The sequence below is a fragment of the Theropithecus gelada genome, chromosome 4, assembly GCF_003255815.1.
Source record: "Theropithecus gelada isolate Dixy chromosome 4, Tgel_1.0, whole genome shotgun sequence".
Classification (NCBI taxonomy): domain Eukaryota; kingdom Metazoa; phylum Chordata; class Mammalia; order Primates; family Cercopithecidae; genus Theropithecus; species Theropithecus gelada.
Genome location: NC_037671.1, coordinates 119,698,881 through 119,726,193, shown reverse-complemented (window position 1 = coordinate 119,726,193; position 27,313 = coordinate 119,698,881). Strand labels below are relative to the sequence as shown.

The following is a 27,313-nucleotide window of genomic DNA, read 5'->3' as shown; positions in this document are numbered from 1 at the left end:
CATTCTAGTGGCAAACTAGATAAAAACATTAATATCTGAAATGAACATAGTAGTTTAATTCATGAAATAGAAAAATGTAAATCTGTAGAATTGGATAATGGTGCAAAATTAATAATATGAATGAACACTCAACAAAATGCTATTATCATTATTATGTATTCCAAAGAAAAAATAAGTCTTCAGAAATAATTACATTTTATTTCCTGATATCACATTTGAAAATTTTATGTGTGAATGACCAGCTGCTAAAATCAAATTACACTTTGGATTACATAGTATGTTTGTTACTGAAAAGCAGCAAAGAAATTCAGAGTTAAATTGTATTTAAAATGAAGTAGGAAAATTTTCTATTTGAAAGAATATTTTGTCAGGCAATCTTCTTGAAAGCCAAGCAGCTTTCAAATTCAGAATAATTAAATCTTTAATGTCATGTTTATAAATATTTAGTCAATTTGATTAAAGCATGTCAATATTTCAGCTGCTATGTATCAATTATATATACAACTCAAAATCTACCTGCTCTAATTTGAAGTGTATGATATATTTCACACATCAGTTACTGCATACATAGAAAAATTACATACATAGAAAAATTCAGTTACTAATGTCTTTAATTTATCCACTTAGCTTACTTTGGTTTTTTTGCAACCTCCTCCTCCTGGGCTGAAGGGATTCTTATGCCTCACCCTCCCAAGTAGCTGGGATTACAGACGTGCACCACCATGCCTGGCTAATTTTTGTATTTTTAGTAGAGATGGGGTTTCACCATGTTGGCCAGGCTGATCTCAAATTCTTGGTCTCAAGCAATCCAGTCGCCCCGGCCTCACCAAATTGCTGGGATTATAGGCATGAGCCACTATGCTCAGCCAGCTTACTTTTAAAATATAAAACTCTGTATCAAGAAGAAATTGGCTAAGGGTTTTCTGTTGTTGTTTTTTATTAGTACACTGATGACCTAAGTTAAATCTGATATTCATCCTGAAGTCAATGTTGCCCCACTTACTTATTTAAACTCAACATTTAATTTATATGAAAAATACAGTATATATATATTTTTTTCAAAATTTCATGTTTTTGTAACCCATGATAAGAAAGAATAAGACCTGAAATATAGCTATGTGCAACTTAGGATATTTCTATTATAAATGTTTAGAAAGCTTGGTCTCTGGTTAACATGCGGCAACAGTGCCACCTTTAGTATATTTTAATACCTAAGTTTTGGTAAAAATTGCTTACTGAGATGGTTCATGGTCACTTAAGAAAATAGAAGGCTAGAGAACCTTGAGCAGATAGTACTTAGTGATGTCACCTGCCTTCATGTATAATTAATGGTGTTGTGATTTTAAATTCCTTTTGCCAATATGTTACATTTTTGTGTTGCTGGCCTGGGTCTTTGAAGTTGTAATCTATTTGCAAAAACAAATATAAACTTGTCATTCTCAAAAATATTTGGTTTCAAGTCTCATTCAATTTTATTAGCAGTATTATGACACTATTCCTTTAGCTGTAATTAATATTGTACTGTTATTAATTTGGCACAATGAATGCATGGTGCAGTCAATTCAAGGTCCTTGAGGAAACCAAACATTATTAAATACATGTTATATGTATATTATTTATATATATAAAGAGATTTTTCTATTTATATTTATCAAGTATGACTGTACTAGATAAATGTATACTTTGTTCTAAACAGGTATTCTAGCTTAGAAATATGTAAATTTTCAAATTCCAACCAGATTTTATTTCTGAGATATAAACCTAAGCACTCACTTTTAATCATAAAAACAAAACCGAATTTTTACAACTTTTATATGTTTTGTTATCCACTGAAGATTTCTGTCAACTGTGTTCTGGATATATGCAGGATACTGTAAGAGGAGACCTAAAGGCATAATGTTAATGGCCTTTAGAGTTTATTTCATCAACAAGTACTCCCTGAGCACTTCCTCTCTTCCATGGGTATACTAATTTATTCCAATGGTCATTTCCTCTAGAGGTCTTCTGATTACATAAATATGCAATGTGAAGTAACATGTTTCATAATTCTTGGATTAGTAGAATGGTTTTTTCTTGCATCTTACTGCTATATGTACTCCCAACACATACATATTTCCTGTAAAGCTTTATGTACTAAATTTAAACAATCTGATAATGAGTATATATTATTAGTTCAACATTATACTAGATGAAATTAGGAATTTAAAATGAGGCATATAATGATGTTCTGGCTTTCAAAGAACTTAAAATTTATGTGAGAAAAGGTAACCCTAAATAATGCCATTAAAATTTTGGAAATTATTTTATTCTATATATTAAGAATGTAAAGAAGAAGGATGGCACATGCCTGCTGTGTGCCTGACACTTTAGTAGATACTTTGTGTATGTAAAATTGAATATTATATATGTTAACTTTGGTGGAATCAAATACACCCAAATGTATTACTCAAACACTAAAAATTATGTGTAGTAAGACAAGAAAGCCCCAGAAATGCTTCAAGGGGCAGCTTGAGATTCAATTTCAACTGACATTTGTTAAGCATTTAAAAAACCCAGTGGGTGTATGATACCAGATATGATCCTATTTTAAATGCTCTATATTGATTATTTTAAGCTCTCTGGGTATGGTGCTAGTATCTCCATTACACAGAGAAGGAAACTTAGACTCAAAGGATGGAATAAACCTACAAAAGTTAACCTATTTAGCAGCTGAACCAGAATTCACCTCCGGGTCATTTGACTATTGGACCAAAGGATTTTCCCCACAGCAAGACTTCTCAGCAGCTGGGATTGTCGGCAGAAGGGCAAGTTTCCACTTTTATAGAGTTCTCACAGTCCCTTTGCAGTCTGGTAGGGTGGTCTGTCCCCCAATTTGAAAGTAGCTAATAACTGGGCACCAAGCAATGTATAAATATGGGCTATTTACAATTACTATTTTACACTGCTCATGGGATGACTTACGAGACTCCAGTTTGAAAGGGACTGACAGGTTCTTTGAACTTGCATTTGAATACACATTCAACTCTTATCAGTTGGGAGACTTGAGTAAATTATATAACTTCTCTGAATATACCCTGCTGGGACGCTTGAGACTTAGAAAGAAACACAGTAAAGATTGAATAAATATTATTTAAATAATAAATAAATACATTATTTAAATATTTTCCCCTCACCACTTCCATATTAAATTGTTAGAAAAGGTTAATGAAGCATAAGGCTCATGTCCTTCATGTTGGGGAAAGGTAATTATACTCTTCTAAAAGTAAACCAGTGGTTCTCAAAGTGTGATCCTTAGATCAGCTGCCTCAGCACCATCTGGAAACTTGTGAAAAATGTACATTTTGAGGCCCTATCATAGACCTAGCAAATCAGAAACTTTCGTGTTGGTGCCCAGAAATCTGTTCTATGGTAAGCCCTTCAAGTGATTCTGACACAGGCTAAAGTTTGAGAAGTGTTCTTGTAAGGGTACCTTCAGCTTCTTTGAACCCTGTCATTGGCATTCTTCCCTTCAGCCCATCCCTTTGTAGCACTTCTCTGACAAAAGGGAAAAATGTACAGACTTCTTAAAGCAGTGTTTCTCAAAGTACAACCTACGGGTCACTTGTATCAGAATCACGTGAGGTAAATTTTAAACTGTAGATTTCTGTGCCCCTCACCGGACTACAGTGTTGGAATCTCTGAGGGGTGGACCTCAAGATGTGCATTTTACAGGTTATCTGTATGATTTCTACACTCACCAACATTGTGAATTGTTGTGTTACAATAAGCAAAGCATTAGCAGCAATATTTTGTGACAACAAACACAGCATTATTAGATACAGACTTGTCTGGCAGCACAAAGTGAAAATAATGAGTTATTCTAGCTCAGTTTTTATGAGATTGTCTTATCTAAAACGGGCCACAAAGAGAGCTCTAAAATTCTGTTAATCCCGCACTCTATTGGCATTGAGAGCTCTAGGACCTGGATTTTCTTGGGACCAGAAGCTGAGGTGGTAGCTGTGGCCAGTGAGGGTGGTTGAAGACTGGTTACCTCATATTTGGGTTAGGATCTGAGGAGACTGAAAAGCAGCAGCACTGAGTTTGCTTTTCTGTGACGGCAGTGTTTCTGCCACCCCCAAGTTTATGGCTGACAAAAGATGTAAAAGAATGTCGGATAAAAAGTGTTCTCTGTAGCCTCTCCTACTTTCTATCTTGGGTTTCTGAGAAAAGTTGATTTTACTATATGCTTTTTATAAAAATCTTTGTTTTTATTTCTTTTTTTCTTCTTCTCCTGAGGTTGTTTCCAAATCTCTAATTTTAAACCTTATCCTTCCTCTCATTTAGATAACCTTATTCTCTTTCTGTTAACTTTTTACTCACTTTTGAATCAGTCAATATTTTTCCTACCCATCACAGACAAGAGCCGAACTGCTTAGAATGTAATCTCACCTTCCTCCACGGAGTGCTCTGTAATTCCATGCACTTGTGACAAGGCCTCCAGGCTCTATGAATTTTTCTACTGTTCCAGGACCCTATCTCAGAAAAACAGCATGCACAGATCCTCAGAAGGTTTGGATAGAAAATAAATCCTGGAGAATGTCAGTGAAAATGGCAGGGTAACAACTCCAAAAATTAGTAACTCCATAAAAGCAATGAAAAACCTGGCAAAAAAATTGACAGTCAACTTTTTCAGAACTCTGGAAGCTTACAAAAGTCTGCAACAACTGAGGATTGTTTGTTCAAGGAAAAAAACAGCTGGATTTCTGTAAGAGTAGGAAACTTTATGACATTTTAACTTGTCCCATTCCTCAGCTCACCAGTAGCTTTGGGGAAAAAAAAAAAAAAAAAAAACAGCCAATATTCCTGGCACATATTGGCAGATGCCAGAAAAAGTAAAATGGAGTTGGATTTATTTCAAGGTCTTATTCCCAAAGACTTATCATTATTTGACTTGTTTGATAATTTCCTGGAAGACTGCACTTACAAAGCTGAATGAAAACTACTGATTGTGCAGAGCTTTCTCCACAAAATGGTAGATAGTCTGAGATTATGCAGTCTGAGGATATAGAATGAAGAAAAAGGAAGAGATCTTCAGAGACTTGTGGGACACCATCACACACACCAGCATATACATAATGGGAACTCCAGAAGGAGAAGAAAAAGAGAAAGCAGCAGAAAGTCTATCTGAACTAATAATGGCTGAAAATGTCCAGATTTGATGGGAAACATTAATTGGCACATTCAAGAAGTTAAACAAACTCCAAATGGGACAAATTCAAAGAGACCTAGAATTAGACACCTCATAATTAAACTCTCTAAAGAGAAAGACAAGGAATCTCAAACGCAGAAGGGGAAAAGTGGCTCATCACATACAAGGGATTCTCAATAATATTAACAGCAAATTTTTACATCAACATCTAGGGAGACTAGAAGCCAGTGAGAAGACATATTCAAAGAACTGCAAATAAAATTATCAACCAAGAATTTTCTATCCGGAAAAGCTGTCCTTCAAAAATAAAGGAGAAATTAAGATATCCCAGGAAAACAACTGAAAATATTTTTCAATTTGTTTAGAAAACAAACCTGCCCTACAAAAGTACTAGAGGAAGGTCTTCCAGCTAAAAAAAAAAAAAAAGACACGGCCGGGCGCGGTGGCTCAAGCCTGTAATCCCAGCACTTTGGGAGGCCGAGACGGGTGGATCACGAGGTGAGGAGATCGAGACCATCCTGGCTAACACGGTGAAACCCCGTCTCTACTAAAAAAATACAAAAAAATAGCCGGGCGCGGTGGCGGGCGCCTGTAGTCCCAGCTACTCGGGAGGCTGAGGCAGGAGAATGGCGTGAACCCGGGAGGCGGAGCTTGCAGTGAGCTGAGATCGGGCCACTGCACTCCAGCCTGGGCGGCAGAGCGAGACTCCGTCTCAAAAAAAAAAAAAAAAAAAAAAAGACACTAGGCAGTAACTTGAATCTACACGAAGAAATAAAGTGCACCAGTAAAACTACATAGATAAATGTGAAAGTCGATGTAAATGTATTTTTTTCCTTATAACTTTTTGTATTCTTCTATCTGATTTAAAAGACAACAGCTTAAAGCAATGATCATAAGTCTGTGTTGATGGCTCAATACGTGTAAAGATGAAATTTGTAATAACAACATAAAGGGAGACAAAAATATGTGAACAAAGTTTTTGTACACTATTGAAATTAAATTGGTATTAATTCAAACTAGATTATTATAAATTAAGATTTTAATTATAATCCCCAAGCAACCACTAAGAAACTAACCCCCAAATCTCTACAAACAAACAAAAAACAAGGGAATTAAAATGGTACAGCAGTAAACAGTAGTGGAGGAATTGAGAAATAAAAAAAGACAAGATGTAGTGTATAAGAAATAATAAAAAGACAGACATAAATCCTATCTTATTAATAATTATTTTAAATGTAGGTTAAATAAACTCTCAAGTTAAAAGGCAGAGAATGGCTGAATGGCCAACAAACACATGACCTAATTATATGCTCTCTGTAAACAACATGTTTCAGTTTCAAAAATGCAAATAGTTTGAGAGCAAAAATATGGAAAAAACAATACCATAAAAAGAATAGCCAGAAGAGACTTGGAGTGGCTATACTAATACCAGACAAAATAGGGTCTAAAATGAAAAATGATAATAGAGACAAAAAAGGATACTTTAAAATAGTAAAAGAGTACTTCATCAAGCAATATAGCAATTATAAACATACATAAACCTAACAACAGAATTCAAAATATTTACATGAAGCAAAAACTGACAGAACTGAAAGAAGAAATAGACAATTCAATAATAATAGTTGGAAACTTTAATACTGCAATTTTAATAATAAGTAGACAAACTAAACAGAAAATTAGCAAGGAAATAGAAGGCTTGAAGAACTCTGTAAACTAATTTGACCTAACAGATACCTATAGAATACTCCACTCAACAACAGCAGAATACACATTCTTTTCAAGAGCACATGGAACATTCTGCAATATAGACCATATATAAATCAATAAATCAAGTCTAAGTAAAAGTAAAACTATAGAAATCATACAAATATATTTTCTGGTCACAATCGAAAGGAACTAGAAAGCAATAAGAAATAAATTGGAAAATTTCACAAATATGTGAAAATTAGACATCATACTCTCTTAACCAATGGATCAGAGAAGAAATCACAAGAGAAATTAAGAAATTCTTAGAAACGAATTTTTAAAAACACCAGAGAATGCAGTAAAAGTAGTGTTGAGAGAAATATATAGCTACAAATGCTTGTATTGCAAAGATGTAAGATCACAAATCAGCAGCTTATTATCTTCCATCTTAAAAAACTAGAAAACTAGAAAAAGAAAACATAACTGTGTCTAAACCAATCAGAGGTAAGGGAATAATAAAGATTAGAGCAGAGGTAAATGAATTCCATATTGTATTACAAGTACTAGCTAACACAGTTATGCAATAAATGCAATAAATGGCATCCATATTGGAAATAAATTGTATAGTGGTGATGGTTACACAGTCTTATAAATGTACCAAAGCCCACGGGTTTATCCACATCAATGGTGAGTGTACTGTATATGAATTATATGTAGATTTTATGAAAAGGAGTCAGACTTTTATAAAAATCTGTGTGTTTAAAAAAATACAAATCTATTAGCTTAACCATGTTTCCCTGAGTTGATTTCCTTGTGCCCTGTGAAACTATTTTATTGTTATATTATGACTCATCATTTTTTATTTTTATGTCTCTCTAGCTTATGGTGAAAGACATGAGGAGTTAATTACCTTAGGAAGCCCAGACTCCCACACTATTAGTGAGGGACTAAAATCTTCAGTAACTTCCAAAATAACAAGGAAAGGCAAAGAAAAGTCTTCTGAGAAAGAAAAGACAGCCAAAGAAAAACAAGCACCTCGCTTTGAGCCTCAGGTGGGTGTGGAATTTTTTTTTTTATTTGAGTTACTTAATGATTTTAGGTTCATTGGATTCTTATTTGCCTATCTCATCTGAGGACAAAAATGTGAAACATCCTTTCTCCCTGATTCCAGAAACCATCTAGATACCTTGAGGACATTCCTTGGACACCTTCCCCAAGCTCCCTTTTCTAGTTCAGTATCAAAAACCATCACTTTAGTATGTAGAACAGCCTTCATGGCACTTGGATTTCTAAGATAAATATGATTCAGTACCAACCCTAAAAGAATTCACAGTCTAATAATGGAGGAGACTGAAGGTAAACTCAGAATTATAATGTTGAATATTGTATGTGCAGTCGTAGAAAGGATAGGTTCTAATACAGCCCCTTCCAGAAGGAACTGAGTTCTGAACCGAGTTAATAAGTAAATACATGATGAGGCGAAAACTCAATCTGGTTTTTTGAAGCATTGAAGTATGAGAGATGAGGCTGGAGGGGTCAGTAAGGGTCAGCTGGAAAAGGGCATTAAAGCTTCATTGGAAGGCTGGGACTTTCTATACAGTCCAGAGGTTATGAGTCTAAACTCCTTCAGGGCCAGTTAGAAAATTCCAATGATTAGGAGTAAGGAAGAGGATGTGGATGGCAAACTTGAGGAGTGCAAGCACAGGCCTGAAGATTTTCAAGTTATCTAAAAACAGTGCACTCTAAACAAAATACTTAGGAGTACAAAATCTTCCCACCATTTATGCCTAGGTTAAGCAGGACTGGAACTTGAGGTACTTAAGAAACACATTAACATGATCAGATTTACATTTCAGATACCCTCGTGGCTTTTAAGGGTGTGGACTTAAAGGAGAAAAGACTGCAGAGGAAGAATTCAAGAAAATACTTCAGTAATCTAAGCAAAAGAGTGCAAAGTGTGTCAGGAACAGGAAAAAAGAAAGGAAAGATGGGTCAGATCAAGAACTATCTAGAAAACAGAAAGTGGTGTGCAGTTATTAATCCAAAGTGGGTGTTAAAGAACAAGAAGGAATAAAGTATATCTCTCAGGTTTCCAGCAGGACTAGCTAAGTAAGATGTCAATACCATTAGGAAAATAGACAATAAAAGAAAATTAGCAAATAAGAAGAGATGATGACTTGTTGCTTCAGACTCCAGGAATGGTTCCTAAAGATTTCAAAGATTTTATTTCTTAGCTGAAGTCTACCCTGAAGTAAATAAGATTAACCCAATCCATAGATTCCTATAAGAAGACCTCCCTTAGTACCTTCACAGTGCTCCCTTTCCTAATCAAATCTTGATCCCAGAAAAGTCTCTGATAAATTTATCTATTAAGAAATTTAAAAAATAATAAAAGCTAATGTACCCTGTGTTAAAAGGAGGAAATAAAATAATTTCCGATTGTGAAAGTCAGTTCTCACCAGAATATTAGGGAAATATTGTAGAAAACAAGGTCATTTTGGTAACACTGAAATCAAACTGCAGGTGGAAACTGTATTCAGTGGTTATATCAATCCACTCTTCCCAACTGCATTATTTATCAGTGATAATTGACATAGTCTCAACCTTATGTAAAGTTCTATGTAACCACATTAGTTTCAAGCCTCTGTTCCCAGCCTAAGGTCCATTCCATGCAGGTGATCCCATGAGACATTAAAATGTTGTTAATTTTCATAATGAATATATAGCAAGTATATACAGACCTGGAAATGATCAACTATCCTGCTCTCATTTTTGTGAAGAGATGCTATGAGTGAACACAGTTACAATTTATAATTTAATGTGTACAGCTTTTAAGTAAAATTTGCATACATGAAATGCACTAATCACAGTTGTAACATTCAGTGAGTTTTGATCAATGTATTCACCATGTAATCCATGCCCCTATCAAGATATAAATTATAGATTATTTCCATAAGCTCGGGAATTATCTCAAACTTCTTTGCATTCCATTTTCTAATTCTCACACCTCATCTCTTGGTAACAACTGATCTTTCAGTCACCATAGATTAGTCTTGCCTAAATTGCTCTGGAATTTTATACAAATGACATACAAGATGATGTACCCTTTTGTGCTTAACTTCTTTATCAAAGTATAATATCTGTCTGTGGTGTATATCAGTAGTTTATTACTTTTTAATATTAAGCAGAACCCAATTATATGACTATATTACAATTTGTTTATCCATTCCTTGATTGATAGACATATATGTTGGCTTTTTGTGTGTATTATGAATAAGACTGCAATGAACATTTTTGTACAAGTCTTTTGTGAATATATGTTTTCATTTATCTCCAGTAAATACCTAATAGTGAAATTATGTATCATAAGGTAAAATATAGACCCTCTTGAAAGGAGGAAAGCATGCAACCCACAGGTTTTTATTTTATTTTATCAGATATCCACTGTTCACCCTCAACAAGAAGACCCAAATAAGCCCTACTGGATTTTGAGGTTGGTCACTGAACACAGTGAATCAGAATTATTTGAAGTGAAAAAGGATACAGAACGGGCAGATGAAATCCGAGCCATGAAACAGGCATGGGAGACAGCTGAGCCAGGAAGAGCAATCAAGGTCATCTGACTTCGAAAAGCTGTCATCTTTTACTTTTCTTCCTTAGGCATGCTCTGAAAAAAATAGTCATGCTGATAAAAACCATGTAGCCTGTCCTTTGGTAATGGTATCTGAAATTTTATCAGACAGATATTGAATAACCACATTGTAAAATGTTACCCTCCTGATTACCCAAAGGACTTGCAAAAACAAAGCACATTGTGGTACCAATTATAGGCCCACACTATGGGTTACCTCATTCTTTCACACAGCCCTGGCCATCTGCATGTCTGCTCTTAACACCCCCAAGTAAGAAAGCATTCAAATGTTTAATATGTGATTTACTACACTTTGCACAGCCTTAGATGGATTAAAAACCATGCGCTGCCCCCTTGTGGAATATACACACCTAGTCTCTGATCTATCTCCTGTAAAAGTGATTGCCACAGTGACACTTACCATGTAAGGGCTTGGTGTCACAATTCAGGGTTATTGGGGCAGATGAAAAAGATTCAGGAACCGCTGCATCTAAGATAGTACGCCCAGAAACGTATTCTTTTTAGGGCTGCTTCTTCATCTATTCTCAAAAATAACTGTCAAAATCATGGATGATTCAGAATTTGAGTTTATCTGATAATGAAGAAGAGCTGGCCTGCTTCATTTAGAATGCCCTATTTAATTCACATTTTCCTGTTTCGTTTTCGATTGAATACCATTAATATGTATTACCTGTACTGGTTTTTGCTTTTGAAGAGCTTTTAAAAAGCTGCTCATGTTTGTTCTTTAGGCTTCTCAGGCTCGTCTGCATTACCTTAGCGGGTTCATTAAGAAAACATCTGATGCTGAGAGTCCACCTATATCTGAAAGCCAAACTAAACCAAAGGAAGAAGGTCAGTGGATCCTGCCCCAGCTGCCTCAGAGCACAGTGCTGTGACTGACACTTCTTAAAAAATTATCGGTGGGTTGTGCTTGGTAAAAAGGAGACATTTCAGAACCTCATTCCTTGAGGATCATACAAAGTTGCACAATTTCAGATAACTATATGAACAGTGCTTCAATTTTCAAATCACTTTCACACATTTTCCCATTTAAGTCCTACATCTCTCCCATCACACACACTGTGCAAGGAGATGTGGTTTTCTCCACTTAACAAATGATAAAACCAGAAAGAATGATGCAACCTATTTAGAAAGTAGCAGTATAAAACTTGAAGGTAGGTTTATTACTATAAATCTGGCACATTTCTAATAATAATAATAATAAACAATAACAAAAAGAAGTCATACATCAACCCATTTAAGCATATATTATAATATTATTCCAATTTATCAATAAGCACACAGGCACCAGAGACCATCAGTAATATTCTAAGTTCAGAGCCAGAGACAGAATTGGCCTGCAGACAGGCCCTTCATAATACCAATGTCTTCTCACAGCCACTTGACCGATTGCATTATCGCCACACTGAGGTGTCCATGGAGGCAGAAGGCCTTCACATCCCAAATCATGCTTTTCCATTTGTGTATATTCAGGAATGTAATTCAATAATTGTTATAAAAATAGTATCTCTTAACTTTTCATATGAACAGTGTGAATAGCAAATACCATCCTAATTCTGTTATCCTGGGATAGGCAAAGCATTTTACATATATTAGCTCACTTTAACCTATAGTAACTATGAGGTATGTATTACTTACTCTTGTCATCTTAGAGATAAAGAGACCAAAGCTCAGAGAGCTACCTTATCCTTCCTAAGTCATCCATCTCAAAAGTGATGAAGTTGGGATTTGAAATATTTCTAACTCCTCAAGTACTCACTCCTCTACTAGAGTCTAATGTAATGCTAGGAAAACAAAGGTGAATAGGATTCAGTTCTTGTCCTTTAGGCTATAGATTTATTACTTTTTAAATTTTGTTTTAATGTATGTGTATAAAATATTACACTGAATACATTAAAAATGACCAAAAGACTTTATTCCAGACTACTGAAGTAGGGGAGAAAGGTTGAATTTAACTGTAGATACAACAGGAACAAGTGGGGATTTAAAACCAACGGTACAGGTGAGGGAGTAGTTGGTAAATTACTAAGAGGAACTTGGTTAGACGTCAAGGGTCAGGAAAGAGGAACTTGATCAGGTATCAAGGGTGGAAGCATTCTGGATAAACTGACTTAGCAGGATTTTTTGCTAAAACTGGGGTCACCAGGCCAAGGACAAGGCCTACTTGAGAACAGGGCTCAGAGAGCCTGACCCTGTCATAGAACACACATACAATAAAAGCCACCAATTGTAACTGTATGGCTTGATTAATTTTTGCATGTGAATACTCAGTAGCCACTGTTTAGATCAAGATTAGACTTACCACATACTGAAAGTCCTGCTCATTTGTTTCCAAGTCATTTCCTCCCTCAAGGTAACAACTAGTTCGACCCCCATCACCATTAAATAATTTTGCCTATTCTTGAATTTCAATTTAGACTCATATGTACCCTGTATGTCTCACTATTTAGTTATTTTATTTCTTACTGTGCCTGGAATAGTAAGCTACATTTTATAAGAAATTTGTCGATGTTATGTAAGTTCAACTTACTGGAATAAGTTTCCTTTTTACCTCTTTTTTTTCCCTCCTCAATCTCCTCAAGTCTTGCTCTAGGGATACATCAACTTTAATAATATTTTTAAGAAATCGACCTTTGACTACTGCATATCTACCTTTTATTTCAACATTTCTTCATGCCCTTAAGTACTTTCCTATCACCACCTTTCATTCAATGCAAAACATAACATGAATTTGGTCACCCGCAACTGATAAATAGGAAAACAATGTCTATATATAATGTGGAAATTGTGGTAGGTTTTACATAGTTTTTCCTAGGCTAGGGATCTGTAACACTGAATAGACTCAGAGTATCAAGAAAAAATTTCCTAGCTTTACGACGTCACAAGAAAGAGCTCTGTTCAGCTCTATTTTAAGACAATTTTAAATAAAGGTCTATCCATTATGAACCATTGTGAGCATAGGGCTAGTTGTACTTCCTGCAGGGCCCACCTTCACAGCAGCCCCAATAATTCAAATATCCCATTTCCGTTTATGTTGTCCCAACTTCTAAAAGCCTCTATTATATGACATTTTAATACATGGAGGCAGTTTCCAGACACACTTTCTGCCTGGGTCAGTCTTCTAGGGTGACAGTTTTGCTAGTGCTCTGGTTAGAAGTTATAGAGCTTTTGAGTCATCTGCTCTAAATCTGTGCTCCCATCATCAAGCCCTGTTACTCTTTGCATATGATTTCATGGAATGCAAGCTTTTTCAGTAATGCACATGTCTTGTTGTAGTAGAAACAGCTGCAAGTGGTGTAAAAGAGCCAAACTCAAAGAATTCTGCAGGCTCAGAGAGCAAGGAGATGACACAAACAGGATCAGGGAGTGTGGCGTGGAAGAAGTGGCAATTGACCAAGAGCTTGAGGGATGTGGCAAAATCCACGAGTAGCGAAAGTGGAGGAGCATCTTCACCGGGGAAGGAAGAGCGCGAGCAGAGCACACGGAAGGAAAACATTAGTAAGTATTGCTGTCATTGGTAAGATAAACATGTATTTTCAAATAAAAATTGTGGAAAGGATTTTAACTTAAACATAAGTGACGGCTAGGGCTATAAAAGTAGAAAATATATCTTTTCAATTTGTAGATTTTCATTTTACTTAACAGTTGGGAATTTGCTCAAGGACCTGATTACAAAATATTAACCAAAAGATAAAAGCTGGCAAAAGCCCCCCTCCACACACAAATTTGCAGGTATATTTTTTTCTGTGTATAGGCTTTCTGTGTCTACAAATGCTAAAAATAAAATGCCAACATTTACACATACACTTGTCATTAAACACAGATTTTTTTGTGTTATCTGTAGCATGCTACATGATAGATTTCCTTTTTACCTTTAATAACAAATTTTAAGAATGTAGTTTTTTAAATGTTGAAAATGAGCAATTTTCAGTGGTGTACAAGTCACCCTGACTTGATTCGTTTCTATGTGGATTCATATCTGTTCACTAAACTGAACTAAATCCCTGATCAAAGGAAAATGCCTTTCCACACTCCTAGTTTCCATGAATTCCTAAGCAACTCCTCAACTCCTCCTGTCTTAAAGGGAACAAAATGTCCTGTTAATGCATTTGGAGAGAATAAATGAGGCTCTTCCTTCAGGTGTGAGCACTACCTAGACTGTGCTGGAACAGTCAGTCAGCTTCAGGTGATCATGGCCCATTTGTCTCTCATATCAAGCCACATCCTCCGGTTAAACCTGGATCAATAGTATAATCTTACTCTCTATTTTTCTACGTGTTTTGAACCCAGGCAGCAAAGAAGGAAGTCTTAATAAGAAGTATTCTCAGAAAAGCCAACAGTGGTTCTTTTCTCAAAATTGCTAAACCATTCTGAGAATTTTAAAATTAAGAAGTGTTTAAAGCTAAAGCATGTCCTTAAGTGATTTCCATACTAAGAGGAAAATTCCAAAATTCAAAGGAATCTTTTACTATACTAACAGGAGATTCTGATATTTTTTAAGCAATATATTGAAAGTATATGCCCATTCAATACGTAATAGCTCACATGATGGTAGCAGTAAAACTTATTAGAACACATTCCATTTAATATTAATATTTAATTTGTAGAGTAATCTTTCCATCTCTTATCTCACTTGAGATTACGTAAATTAGAGAAAGCATATATTGCTCTCTCCACTTCTAAAATGACAGGATTGGAAAAATGACTCACCCGAGAGCAGGAAACTGATGCAGTTTGGGTAGAACTTGGATTTAAACCCAGCTCTTTGGTCTCCATCTATTGTGATCTCTAACTGAACACAAACTTTTCCCCATCCTTAGTTAATTTAAACATCTGTAAAATAGAAAAATGTAGCTAAAACAATGCAACTTAAATTCTGATATCAAATTGCTTACTTATGTGCTAACAAAGTAATCCTTTTTGAAATTTTATTTTTAATTAGCAAATAATTATATATATTTATGGGGTACAATGGGATGTTTTGATACATGTATAGGTTATGGAATGATCAAATCAAGCTAATAAATGTATTCATTACCTAAAATACTTATTATTTCCTTGTGGTGAGATCATTTAATATCCACTCTGTTAGCTATTTTGAAACATCCAATACACTGTTAACTGTGTTCACCAAGCTGTGCAATAGAACACCAGAACCTATTCCTGCTAGCTAACTGAAACTAACTGTACCCTTTGACAAACATTTTCCCTTTCCTTGTCCACTACACTATGACCCCCCAGCCTCTGGTAACCACCATCCTAATATCTGTATGTTCAACATTTTAGATTCCACATATAAATGAGACCATGCCATATTTGTCTCTCTGAGGCTGGCTTTTTTACTTAGCATCTTGTCCTCCAGGTTTGTCCATAATGTTGCAAATGACAGAATTTTCTGTTTGTTAAAGACTAAATAGTATTCCATTGTGTCTACATACCACATTTTGAAAAATCCATTCATCTATTGATGGGTACTTTGGTCATTTCCCTATGTTGGCTGTTGTGAATAATGTAATGAACATACAAGTACAGACACCTCTTTCACATACTTGTATTAATTCCTTTGGATATATACCCACAAGCAGGATTGCTGGATCATGCGGTAATTCTACTTTTAGTTTTTCAAATAATCTCCATACTGGTTTTTCAAATGGCTTGTAATTATTCCCAGTACCACCAAAGTGTACCTGAGTTCCCTTTTATCCACACTCTCACCAATGCTTGTTATCTCTCATCTTTTTTATAACAGCCAATGTAACAGGTATGAGGTAGTATCTCATTGTGGTTTTAATGTGCATTTTTCTGATGACTGGAGATGTTGATCATCTTTTTATGTATGTGTTGGTCATTTGTATCTCTTCTTTTGAGTAATATCTATTCAGGTTCTTTACCCATTTTTTAATCTAGTTATTTGCTTTCTTATTATTGAGTAGCTTAAGTTCCTTGTATATATTGAATATTAGCCTCTTATCCAATGCATGATTTCTGAATATTTTAACTCAACCCATGGGTTGATTCATCACTTTTCATTGTTTCATTTGTACAGCAAAGGTTTTTAGTTTGGTACAGCCCCACTTGTCTATTTTTACTTTTGTTTCTGTGTTCTTAGGATCATATTCAAAGAAAATATTGCCCACACTAATATCATGGGCTGTTTCTCCTGTTTTTCTTCTAGTAGTTTTATAGTTTCTGGACTTATGTTTAAGTTTTTAATCTATTTTGAATTGATCTTTTTTGGTTTTTGTTTTATTTTTAGAGAGGTTGGAGTACAGTGGCTCAATCACGGCTCACTGCAGCCTCAACCTCCCAGGCTCAATTGATCTGCCCACCTCAGCCTCCTGAGTAGCTGAGACTATAAGCACATGCCACTATTTCTGGTGAATATTTTATTTTTTATAGAGATGAGGTCTCACTATGTTGCCCAGGCTAATCTCAAATTCCTGGGCTCAAGGAATTCTCCAGCCTCAGCCTCCTAAAGTTCTGGGTTTACAGGCATGAGTCACCCTGGCCTGAGTTGATTCTTGCATAAAGGTCCATTTTACTTCTTTTGCATGTGAATATCAGGTTTTCCAAACACCATTTGTTGAAGAGATCTCCGTTTCCCATTGTGTGTTCTGTTCCATTTGTTTTCAGTTTAGTTTTTATTTTGAGACAGTGCCTTGCTCAGTCCCCCAAACTGGAGTTCAGTGGCACAGTAACAGCTCACTGCAGCCTCAACATCCTGGGCTCAAGCTATCCTCCCACCTTGGCCTTCCAACGTGCTAGGATGACAGGCGTGAGCCACCACACTCAGCCTCTATTCCATCTGTTGATGTGTCTGTTTTTATGCCAGCACCATGTTGTTTTGATTAGTATAGCGTTGTAATGTATTTTGAAGTCTGGTGATGCCTCCCTCTTTGTTATTTTTGGTCCAGATGGCTTTGACTATATGAGGCCTTTGGGGGTTCCATACAAATTTTAGGAATGTTTTTGTCTACTTCTCTGGAGAACGACATTAGATTTTTGGTAGGGATTGCATTGAATATGTGGAATGCATTGAGTGGTATGAACATTTTAACATTAATTCTTCCAGTCTATGAACACAGGATGTTTTTCTATTTATTTATGTCACTTTCAATTTCTTTCATCAATATTTTTTCCAAGGCTGCACCAACCTCCACTCACGCAGTCTACACTGTGCTCTGAAACTAATAAGGTAATTTTTAAATTAAGAAAATTGACTGTAATCATGATTCATCAGTTTGCACCAGCCCAGGGGCAGTCACAGCATGGACTTTTTTTTTTTTTACCCAGAGTCCCAGACCAGTATTGTAAGGCATGGAAGTTCATGCCCCAGTTTCAGCTCATCTGCTCCTAATTTATTCACACCTTTGGCCATCAGAGTCTTTGGACATGTGCAATAAAGTCTACGTAGTTGTGAACAGGTATACTTTTGCACAGAGAGGAGAAATAAGAACAGAGAGGAAAGATAAAAGTCAGCAGGAAAGGAGGACCTAGACCAAGCAGCCTATCTCCAAGCACAAAATGTCTGCAAGACATTTCTCAAACACTTGAAAACATTTATTATCATTTTAATGTTTGCATGCCACTGTGTCCAGAGTTGGTTCCTTCCAGTGGGTTCGTGGTCTCCCTGACTTCAAGAATGAAGCCACGGACCTTCACAGTGAGTGTTACAGCTCTTAAAGATGTCATGGACCCAAAGAGTGAGTGGTAGCAAGGTTTATTGTGAAGAGCAAAAGAACAAAGCTTCCCCAGCGTGGAAGGGAACCCAAGTGGGTTGCTGCTGCTGGCTGGGGTGGCCAACTTTTATTCCCTTATTTGTCCCCTCCCATGTTCCCTTTCTGCCCTGTCAGAGTGCCCTTTTTTCAATCCTCCCTGCAATTGGCTACTTTTAGACTCCTGATGATTGGTGCATTTTACAGAGTGCTGATTGGTGCATTCTACAGAGTGCTGATTGGGGCATTTTACAAAGCACTGATTGGTGCATTTTACAATCCTCTTGCTAGCTACGGAGCACTGATTGCTACGTTTTTACAGCATGCCGATTGGTGCATTTTACAATACTCTTCTATGACAGAAAAGCTCTCCAAGTCCCCATTTGACCTAGGAAGTCCAGCTGGCTTCACCTCTCAATCCCCCCTCCAAACAGGACACCCCACCTGCTTTTGTGAATTGGGTGATGACTGCTCTAGCTACTTCCTGCTGTATGAGGACAAAGAAGGGGCCCTGCAGTTGTAGTGTCCTCCAGAGGGGAGCTCTCTAGGCCAGTCAAAGGTCCAGGGGTCCTCAGTAGAAGTTGTGAGTTGAGCTTATTTGGGGTTCCATTTGTAAAACCATCTGTAGTTTGATGGCCTTGATCCTGGAGGAAACAAATTTGACAAGGAGGTTAAAAATACAGGGCCTGAAGGTGAGTAATAGCAAGATGGCTGTCGCAGGAACTAGAAAGGGGAGAAGCCATGTCGCCCAACTCCAGAAGCTCGTATAAGAGTTTGAAAGATGTTGTCTGATTTCAGAAGCCTTTTCCTGTAAATGCCAGGCAGCGTTTCATACTATCCCTGACTGGTTAGTGTAAAAGCAACACTCCTCCCCTAAGAAGGTGCAAAGTCCTCTTTCTCAGCAGCCAGGAGGTCTAGGCCTCAGCGGTTTTGGAGAGTCACTGCTGCCAAAGAGTCTATTTGGGATGGTAGAGTAAGCATGGATTTCATTATTTCTTGAAAACTGCCTGAGAAATTCTTTGAGAGTGTGTGATAGTAGGATAATGAAGTAGATAGACTGGCTATTCTGGTTCCTGAAGCAGTGGCCATTCCTAACCCTATAAGTAGGGGTATTCGTTGTATGACCCTGCACTGACAGACTTGAGCTTTGAGGGGCACTGATAGGGTCTGATTTACTGGGGCAATGTCAATGTTGGGACTTAGGAAGACTAAGGTACAGGTGCCTGTCCAGTTGGTAGGGAGGCAGATATAGGTTGAAGTTCCACATAAGAAGAATATGCCTTGGCTTGGTAGACAGAACTGGTTGTGTACATTAAAAAGGTGTGTGAGTTTGTTGTTTTCATTTTCCCATACCTGTAGAGTACTTGCCAAGGCAACTCCGGTGAGTGACTGGAAAGGGGTGTTGGGAGCAAACTGAGTGGCTCTCTGTGTTCTATTTTCCCATTGGAGAAAAAACCATTTTGTATCTATTAGGAACTATTCAAGAGAGTGATTGAAAGAGGGGATGAGAAGGCATTCATTAGTGGTGGGGGTGCCGCTGCAGTGGGTCCGGGGGTGAATGTTCATACAGGGAGTATGTTTGCCATTACAAAACCCAGACTGTTTGTTAAGTAGGAAGGAGGTGATTATTTTTGGAGGCCTTGAGAAGCGGACAAGCCATCTGAATGGAGCTCTTTGGATGAGCTGGAAGTTACTATGATCAGTTGGAGTTTGAAGTTGTAGGTGTAATTACACTGATGGGATAGTAGATGCCCCATGGGCAGACCTGATAACAGGTTGTGTTGTATGCATAAAGGGGCTTGGAAAGTTAAGATGGTATTCGTAGTCACAGGGCCGTGTATGGGCTTTTCATTGCTCATGTAGTAGGTGAGGTTAGAAATGTAAGAGCGTAAAAGCTGGATTGCGCATCCTGTTAGGGTATTCTTGGTCCTATCAGAGATGGGGAAGTCAGCTAATGATTGCATATTTAGAAGTTGGAAAGGGTCTTTTCCTTCATAATTGGGGTGGCAGGTTAAGTTAGTAAAGACGCAGGGTTTTTTGGCGGGAACGGGAGTGGCAATGTAAGCAGTGGCTGATAGAGAGATACAAAGCCAACAGTCATTTGGCTGGGAAGGATTGGACTGGTTTAACAGAGAGTGGGCTAAGTTGAGAGTCTTGTAGAGGTAATTAGGAGCTAGTAGAAGGGGAGGGGCGACTATGTGGGGTATCCAAGGAAGCAGGAGGGATACATAGGCAAAGAGTAAGTAGGAAGGTAAAGAGAGTGCCCTGAAAGATGAGATCATTTTATCCAGTCTGAGTTAAAGGTAGGAGTAAATTGCTGTCAGAAGGGAGGAGGATAGAAAAAAAGGTTGACGTGATTAGGATTTCTGTCCTGGCAGAAGCTACAGTATATAGTCCTACTGCATAGAGTATGGTTAGTATTCTGCTTAATAACGTGAAGAAACAGTAAAAGAATGCCATTAAAGGGGCAAGGAGAGGTGTTAAAGATTATACAGGTTTTCATTTACCTTTTTTAAGTAGGAAAAGGTTTTTCCTCAGGATCAGCTGTAGGAGCCTTTTTAGTCTGTGACGTTTCCTTCCAGAATAGGTGACGCGAGTCCTCCAACAGTTTGCAGGTGTATCAAAGCTGGTCTGGCTGATCTTGGGACTCCTGAACTGACGGTCCCGCAGGTTCGTCAGGGGGTGTCCAAAGTTTAACTCTGGTGTGGTGAATCCAAGATTCCCCTCCTGCCACCTTAAATGCAGTGGGGGTAGAGAGGATTACCAAATATGGTCCTTCCCACAAGGAATCCATGGATGGGGAGGTAGAGGAGAGGGACTTGACCAACACTAGATCTCCCAGTTGGAACAACTCTGTTCCCTTGTCTCTTTGACATCCTTCAGGTAGGTTTTTAGGATTTTGTTGATATTTTGCCAGAGAAGTTGTATCCTTGACCAAGTTGGCCATTTCCTGATCAAGTAAGAGGTCATTTGTGAGAAAAGGTCATCCATACAGCATTTCATATGGACTGAGCTCCATTTTGTGAGGAGAATTTTGGATTCCCAACAAGGCCATGGGCAAGAGAGTAGGCCATGGGAGATGAGTTTCTTGTGTTAGTTTCCTTAAGTGCCCCTTGAGTGTTTAATTTGCCTTCTCAACCTTCCCTGAGGATTGTGGCCTCTAGACACAGTGAAGGTAATGTATCCCTAGCGCCCTGGAAATACCCTGAGTTACTGTGGCTTTAAAAGCCAGATTGCCACTTTGTAAGCTTTAGGGAAGCCCAAATCTAGGAATTATTTCATGAATTAGGACTTTAACCACTTCCTGAGACTTCTCTGTCTTGCAGGGGAAGGCTTCTATCCAATTTATAAAGGTATCAGCACAGACCAACAAGTATTGAAATCCCCTTGACTTAGGCATATGGGTGAAGTCTAACTGCCAGTCCTCCCTGGGATAGTGACCTATTCTTTCTTCCCCCAGAGTGGCCTCATGATGTACCAAGGGATTATTCCTTTGGCACACCTCACAGGCTTTGACTACTTGTTGGATGGTCTGGAGGAGATTTGGCCCTGTAAATAGGGATTTGGTCATTTGATGAGTGTTCTCAATACCCATATGAAAGGTTTGGTGGAGGGCCTTAAGTATTTTCCACTGGCTGGCTTCAGATATGAGTACCTTTTCCTCTTCTGTCATTAACCACCCCAAGGGGAGAACACTATGCCCCCATGAAAGTCCCCATTCTGTTTTAATCAGGGAATACTGGGGCTTAATCTCTTGGAGAGGGTTGTTCCATGCCAAGGGTCCTTCCATAGGTATTTCTAATGGGAGATTCCACCTGGAAACAATTTTGGCCTCAGTGTCTGCCCGACGGTTTCCTTCTGCCTTTTCTCCTTCACCTTTTTGATGGCTTTGGCAATGTAAGACTGCCATCTCCTTGGGTTTTTGCACTATGTGCAATAACTTCATGATTTCCTTGTGGTATTTAATGGGGGTTCTCCCAGAGGTTAGGAACTCCCTTTCTTTCCATATTGCAGCATGGGCACGTAGGATTAGATAAGCATACTTGATATCTGTATACACATTTATTTCAGTTCTAAGGCTTGGGTAAGCACCACTAGTTCTGCTAACTGGGTGCCGGTCCCTGGGGGAAGAAGTTTAATTTCAAGAGCTGTTACATCACTAACTGTGGCATAACCAATGGCATATCCCATTCTCCACAAATCAACTTCCACCAGTATGTAAGTTAAGGTCAGGATTAGCTAAGGAGACTTCTAAGAGATCCTCTTGGGCGGCATACATCTGGGCTACAATTTGTTGGCAGTCATGCTCAATTGGTTCACCATCCTCTGGGAGAAAAGTAACAGGGTTGAGGACTGCACACATGTGTATGTGAAGCACCGATCCCTCAAAGAGTAGCACCCAGTGTCTAAGCAGGTGGTTTTCTGATAGCCATAAATTTCCTTTGGCACCTAATGTGCCATTTACATCATGAGTAGTCCAGACAGTGAGATCCTTTCCTTGTATTATTTTGATAGCCTCTGATACTAAGATGGCCACTGTCACAACTACCCATAAAGAGTGAGGCTAGCCTTTTGCTACTGTATCAGTTTCCTTACTTAGGTATGCCACTGTTGTGGGGTTGTCCCATGAATCTGAGTAAGAACTCCCAGAGCTATTCCCTCTCTCTCTGTGACATGTAAAAAGTTTTGTCCTGTGGAAAGACTTAAGGCTGGAGCTTGTACTAGGGCCTGCTTTAAGGTTTTGAAGGCTGCTTCTGCCTCTGGTTCCCATTCTACTAGATGAGTATTTGCCCTCTGGGTCTCCTTGATTAGAGTATAGAGCAGCCTGGCCATCTTGCTGTATCCAGGGATCCATAGTCGGCAAAAGCCAGTGATCCCAAGGAACTCCTGCAACTGTTTTAATGTCTTAGGGTGAGGACAAGCCAGGATAGGCTGTATTTGTTCTTTGCTGAGGGCCCTGGTTCCTCTGGATAAGATTAGGCCTAGATATTTGACTGGTTGTAGGCAGAGCTGGGACTTCGATTTAGACACCTTGTACTCTTTGTTAGCTAGAAAGTTCAAAAGATCTCAAGTAGCCTGCTGGCATAAGGCTTCCGAACTGGTAGCCAAAAGTAAATTGTCCACGTACTGAAGGACCAAAGAGCCTGGACTTGAAAAGTGGCCTAGATCTTGGGCCAGTGCCTGACCAAACAGATGAGGGATATCCCTAAATTCTTGGAGCAAGACCATACACGTGAGTTGGGACGTGTGGTCTGTGGGATCCTCAAAGGCAAAGAGAAACTGGGAGTCAGAGTGCAGGGGAATGCAGAAGAAGGCACCCATGAGGTCCAAAACAGTGAACCATTCTGCTTCCTCTGGTATTTCAGAGAAAAAGGTATAGGGGTTGGGTACAACTGGATATAGAGGAATTACTGCCTCATTGATGAGTCTAAGATCTTGCACTAGTCTCCAATGACCATTTGTTTTTTGTACTCCTAGAATTGGGGTGTTGCAGGGACTGCCGCATTTCCTTACTAAGGCTTGAGCTTTTAAATGTCTAACAATATTCTGTAATCCTTTATGAGTTTCAGGCCATAAGGGATATTACATTTGATAAGGAAAATTGGTGGGGTCTTTTAGCCTGATTTGGACTGGGCAGACATTTTTTGCCCTTCCAAATTGTCCTTCCAATGCCCAGACTTCAGAGTTGATTCCCTCTTCAAGTAGGGGACAACAAATGGGTAACTTGTTCACCATATTCACATAGATAATAGCTCCAGCTCTGGCTAATATGTCCCTCCCTAAGAAGGGTGTGAGACTTTAAGGCATAACAAGAAAGGTGTGTTAAAAGAGCAAAGTCTCCCAATTACAACTGAAGAGGTAGGAGAAATACCTGGTTATAGACTGTCCCGGGATTCCTTGGATGGTAATGGACCTTGAGCACAGCCATCCAGGAGAGGAGATTAACATTGAGAAGTCCACGCCAGTATCCAGGAGGAAGTCAATTTCCTGGCCCTCAATGGTTAAACTTACCTGGGGCTCAGTGAGGGTGATGACATGAGCTGGTGCTTGCCTTGGGCACCCTCAGTCCTATTGTTGGGTCATCGGGTTGGGGGATTCTGGACCAGAGAATCTTTGTTCTCTGGGGCAGTGTGCCTTCCAGTGATTGCTTTGGCATAGTGGACATGGGCAAGGGGGCAGCTTGTTTCTCACTGGACAATCTTTCTTAAAGTGTCCTTGCAAACCACACAGATAACAAACCCTACCAGGTGATTGGCCTGCTCCATTTTCTGTTCTCTCTGCACCACCAATGTTTGTTTGTCTGAGGGCCATGACTAAGGCTACGGCCCTTCTCTGATCTTGCCTTTCCTTTGGCCTGTTTCTCTTGGTCCTTATTATAGAACACCAAGGTTGCCAGGTTTAATAATGCCTCCAGATTTTGTTCAGGGCCCAGGGCTCACTTTTGGAGCTTTCTCGTGATATCTGTGGCTGATTGGGTAATAAACTTATCTTTTAGGATCAATTGTCCCTCGAGGGAGTTGGGTGAAAGGGGAGTATATTTTCTTAAGGCCCACTCGAGGAAGGCGGAAAGATTTTCTTCCTTTCCCTGAGTTATGGTGGACATCATTGAATAATTCATGGACTTGTTCCTAATTCTCCTTAGTCCTTCTAGAACACAGGTCAACAGATGTTTGTGACTCCAGTCCCCATGATCTGAGTCAAGGTCCCAGTGGGGATCCATACTGGGGATGGCTTGCTGACCAGTAGGCAATTTGTCCCTTTCTTCGGCTATCATTCTATCATTTACGTGACTAAGATACCAGGTATCTTCAAACTCTCAGGCTGCAGCTAAAGCCACATTCTTTTCATTAAAGGCCAGGGTTTGATCTAACAATAGCATGACATCTCTCCAAGTGAGGTTGAAGGTTTTCCCTAGACCCTGTAGGACATCTATATACCTATCAGGATTATTTGAAAACTTCTTCAGGTCTACCTTGATCTGCTTTAAATCAGAGAAGGAGAAGGGGACATGTACCCGGGTTGGGGCAAATTCCACTCCCCCTACAGCTTGAAGGGACATAACCATTAGCCCAGGGGTTTAGTGGTCCCTTGGAGATTTCTTTGCTTATTTCCTTCTGGGTGGGGGAGATTAAAGGAGGCTTATCATTAACAGGAAGGGGAGCTGTAGGGAGGCTAGGATACGGAGGTAGGCTGAGAGGTCCTCCTGTGGAATGTAAATTGCAAGCTTTGCATAGTTGTGGATTATCCTTCAATGAAAAGAAAGCTTGGACAAAAGGTATTTCACTCCATTTGCCTTCCCTCTTGCAGAAAAGGTCAAGCTGCAGAATAGTATTATAATTTATACTTCCCTCAGGTGGACATTTTTCCCCATCAGAGAGAGAATATTGGGGCCAGGCCGTAGTGCAGAAAAAAGCTGCTTATTTTTCAGGGTTTGCAGGTCAAATTGGTCCCCATGTCTTAAGATGCATTTCAAGGGTGAATTGGTTGATGCCTGAGTGTTTTCCATCTGAAAGAAAAACTGCCCGCATTTTTATTGTTTGCTTGTTTCCCTGCCCAAGAACCTGCAACAATACCTGGTCCCTGCTGTTTGGAATAGTTGCGCTCACCAAAGCAGCAGCAGAAACACTAGTTTTCCTCCTAGACCACAAAAAGGACCAAGGAAGGTTGGATTTAGCAGCCCTTACTGACGCATTCTCAAAAACATGCACCCTTACCTTTCCTCTTAGACCCCAAAGAGGTCCGAGAAAAATTGGATTTAGTGACCCTTAATGACACATTCTCAAAAACCTGGTAGTTAGAGTCCTAAGCATTTTTTCATGTTAGTATTGGGACCTTATCCTTGTCCTATAAAGATGATATGCCTCAAAATGGAGTGGAAGGCCATACCCTGAGGGAGGGAAGGGATCTACAGGGTTGAAAGAGTGACACCGTTTTTCCTCACTTCTCATCACATAAATAGGAAGGATATAATTTCTGAGACTCCTCATACCCTAGCTTCAGGAATAGCCTTTGTTAGGCCTGGTAGTCCAAGGAGGGATCCTAAAATTCCAGAGAGCCTCTCCCTGACAGACTTTGGGCAAAAATTATGTCTTTCTGATTGGTGAGGCCAAGTGCCTAAAGAAGGGAGCAGAGTCCTGAAATTTATATTAAAAAATCATCCTTAGAGGAGAAACTAGAAGAGCACCAAGGACAGGGAGTGGTTTTTAGAATCAGGACTAACCTCAGATAAGAGAAGTGGGAGGAAGTTTGTCTGACAGGCACTAGGACCCAGGAGGCAAGGGCCAGGGTAGATAGGATAGATGGGTGAGTCTGGCTTGGGTGATGTAACTTTGAGAGTTCTGCTCATGGCTGCAGGCTCAACCAACTTTTTCTTGGGACCCCGGAGCTGAACGGCTTTCCTCTCTGTTGTCCCTTGGCTCAGCCCGTAAGTGCAGGAAAAGTGGACGCTTGTTCCAGGTAAACCAATGCTCCTGACTCCAAAGAGTTGGGGGTTGTTAGAGAGCCCTTTCCCTGAAAGCCTGACACCCATGTCTTTAGTCCGGCAGCTGCACTAGTCACTTTTAACTGGCCAACAGGTGCCCAGTGTTTAGTCCCCGAATTCTAAGGAAAAATAGGACAGAATAGCAAGTGAAGGGGGTCCGGTGGTACTCACTGCATGGCGATATCCCAGACGAGCCCCCATGATATCTGAATTTGTTCCTTCTGGTGGGTTTGTGATCTTGCTGACTTCAAGAATGAAGCTGTGGACCTTCACAGTGAGTGTTACAACTCTTAAAGATGGCATGGACCCAGAGAGTGAGTAGTAGCAGGTTTATTGTGAAGAGTGAAAGAAAAAGCTTCCATAGCATGGAAGGGGACCCAAGCAGGTTGCCACTGCTGGCTGGGGTGGCCAGCTTTTATTCCCTTATTTGTCCCCTCCCATGTTCCATTTCTGTCCTATCACAGTGTCCTTTTTTCAATCTTCTCCACAATTAACTACTTTTAGACTCCTGATGATTGATGCATTTTACAGAGCACTGATTGGTACATTTTAAAGAGTGCTGACTGGTGCATTTTACAGAGAGCTGATTG

At 38.9% G+C, this 27,313-nt stretch overlaps 1 protein-coding gene across 1 annotated transcript in view; it reads left to right on the top strand.

Moving 5' to 3' along the window:
* Nucleotides 1–27,313, top strand: part of ADGB (androglobin) — a 234,675-nt gene that overhangs the window by 192,864 nt on the left and 14,498 nt on the right. The window contains exons 30-33 of the mRNA XM_025383011.1: nucleotides 7,754–7,926; nucleotides 10,312–10,488; nucleotides 11,255–11,357; nucleotides 13,803–14,024. Of these exons, the coding sequence (XP_025238796.1) occupies nucleotides 7,754–7,926; nucleotides 10,312–10,488; nucleotides 11,255–11,357; nucleotides 13,803–14,024 (675 nt within the window). The remainder of the gene's footprint in view (nucleotides 1–7,753; nucleotides 7,927–10,311; nucleotides 10,489–11,254; nucleotides 11,358–13,802; nucleotides 14,025–27,313) is intronic.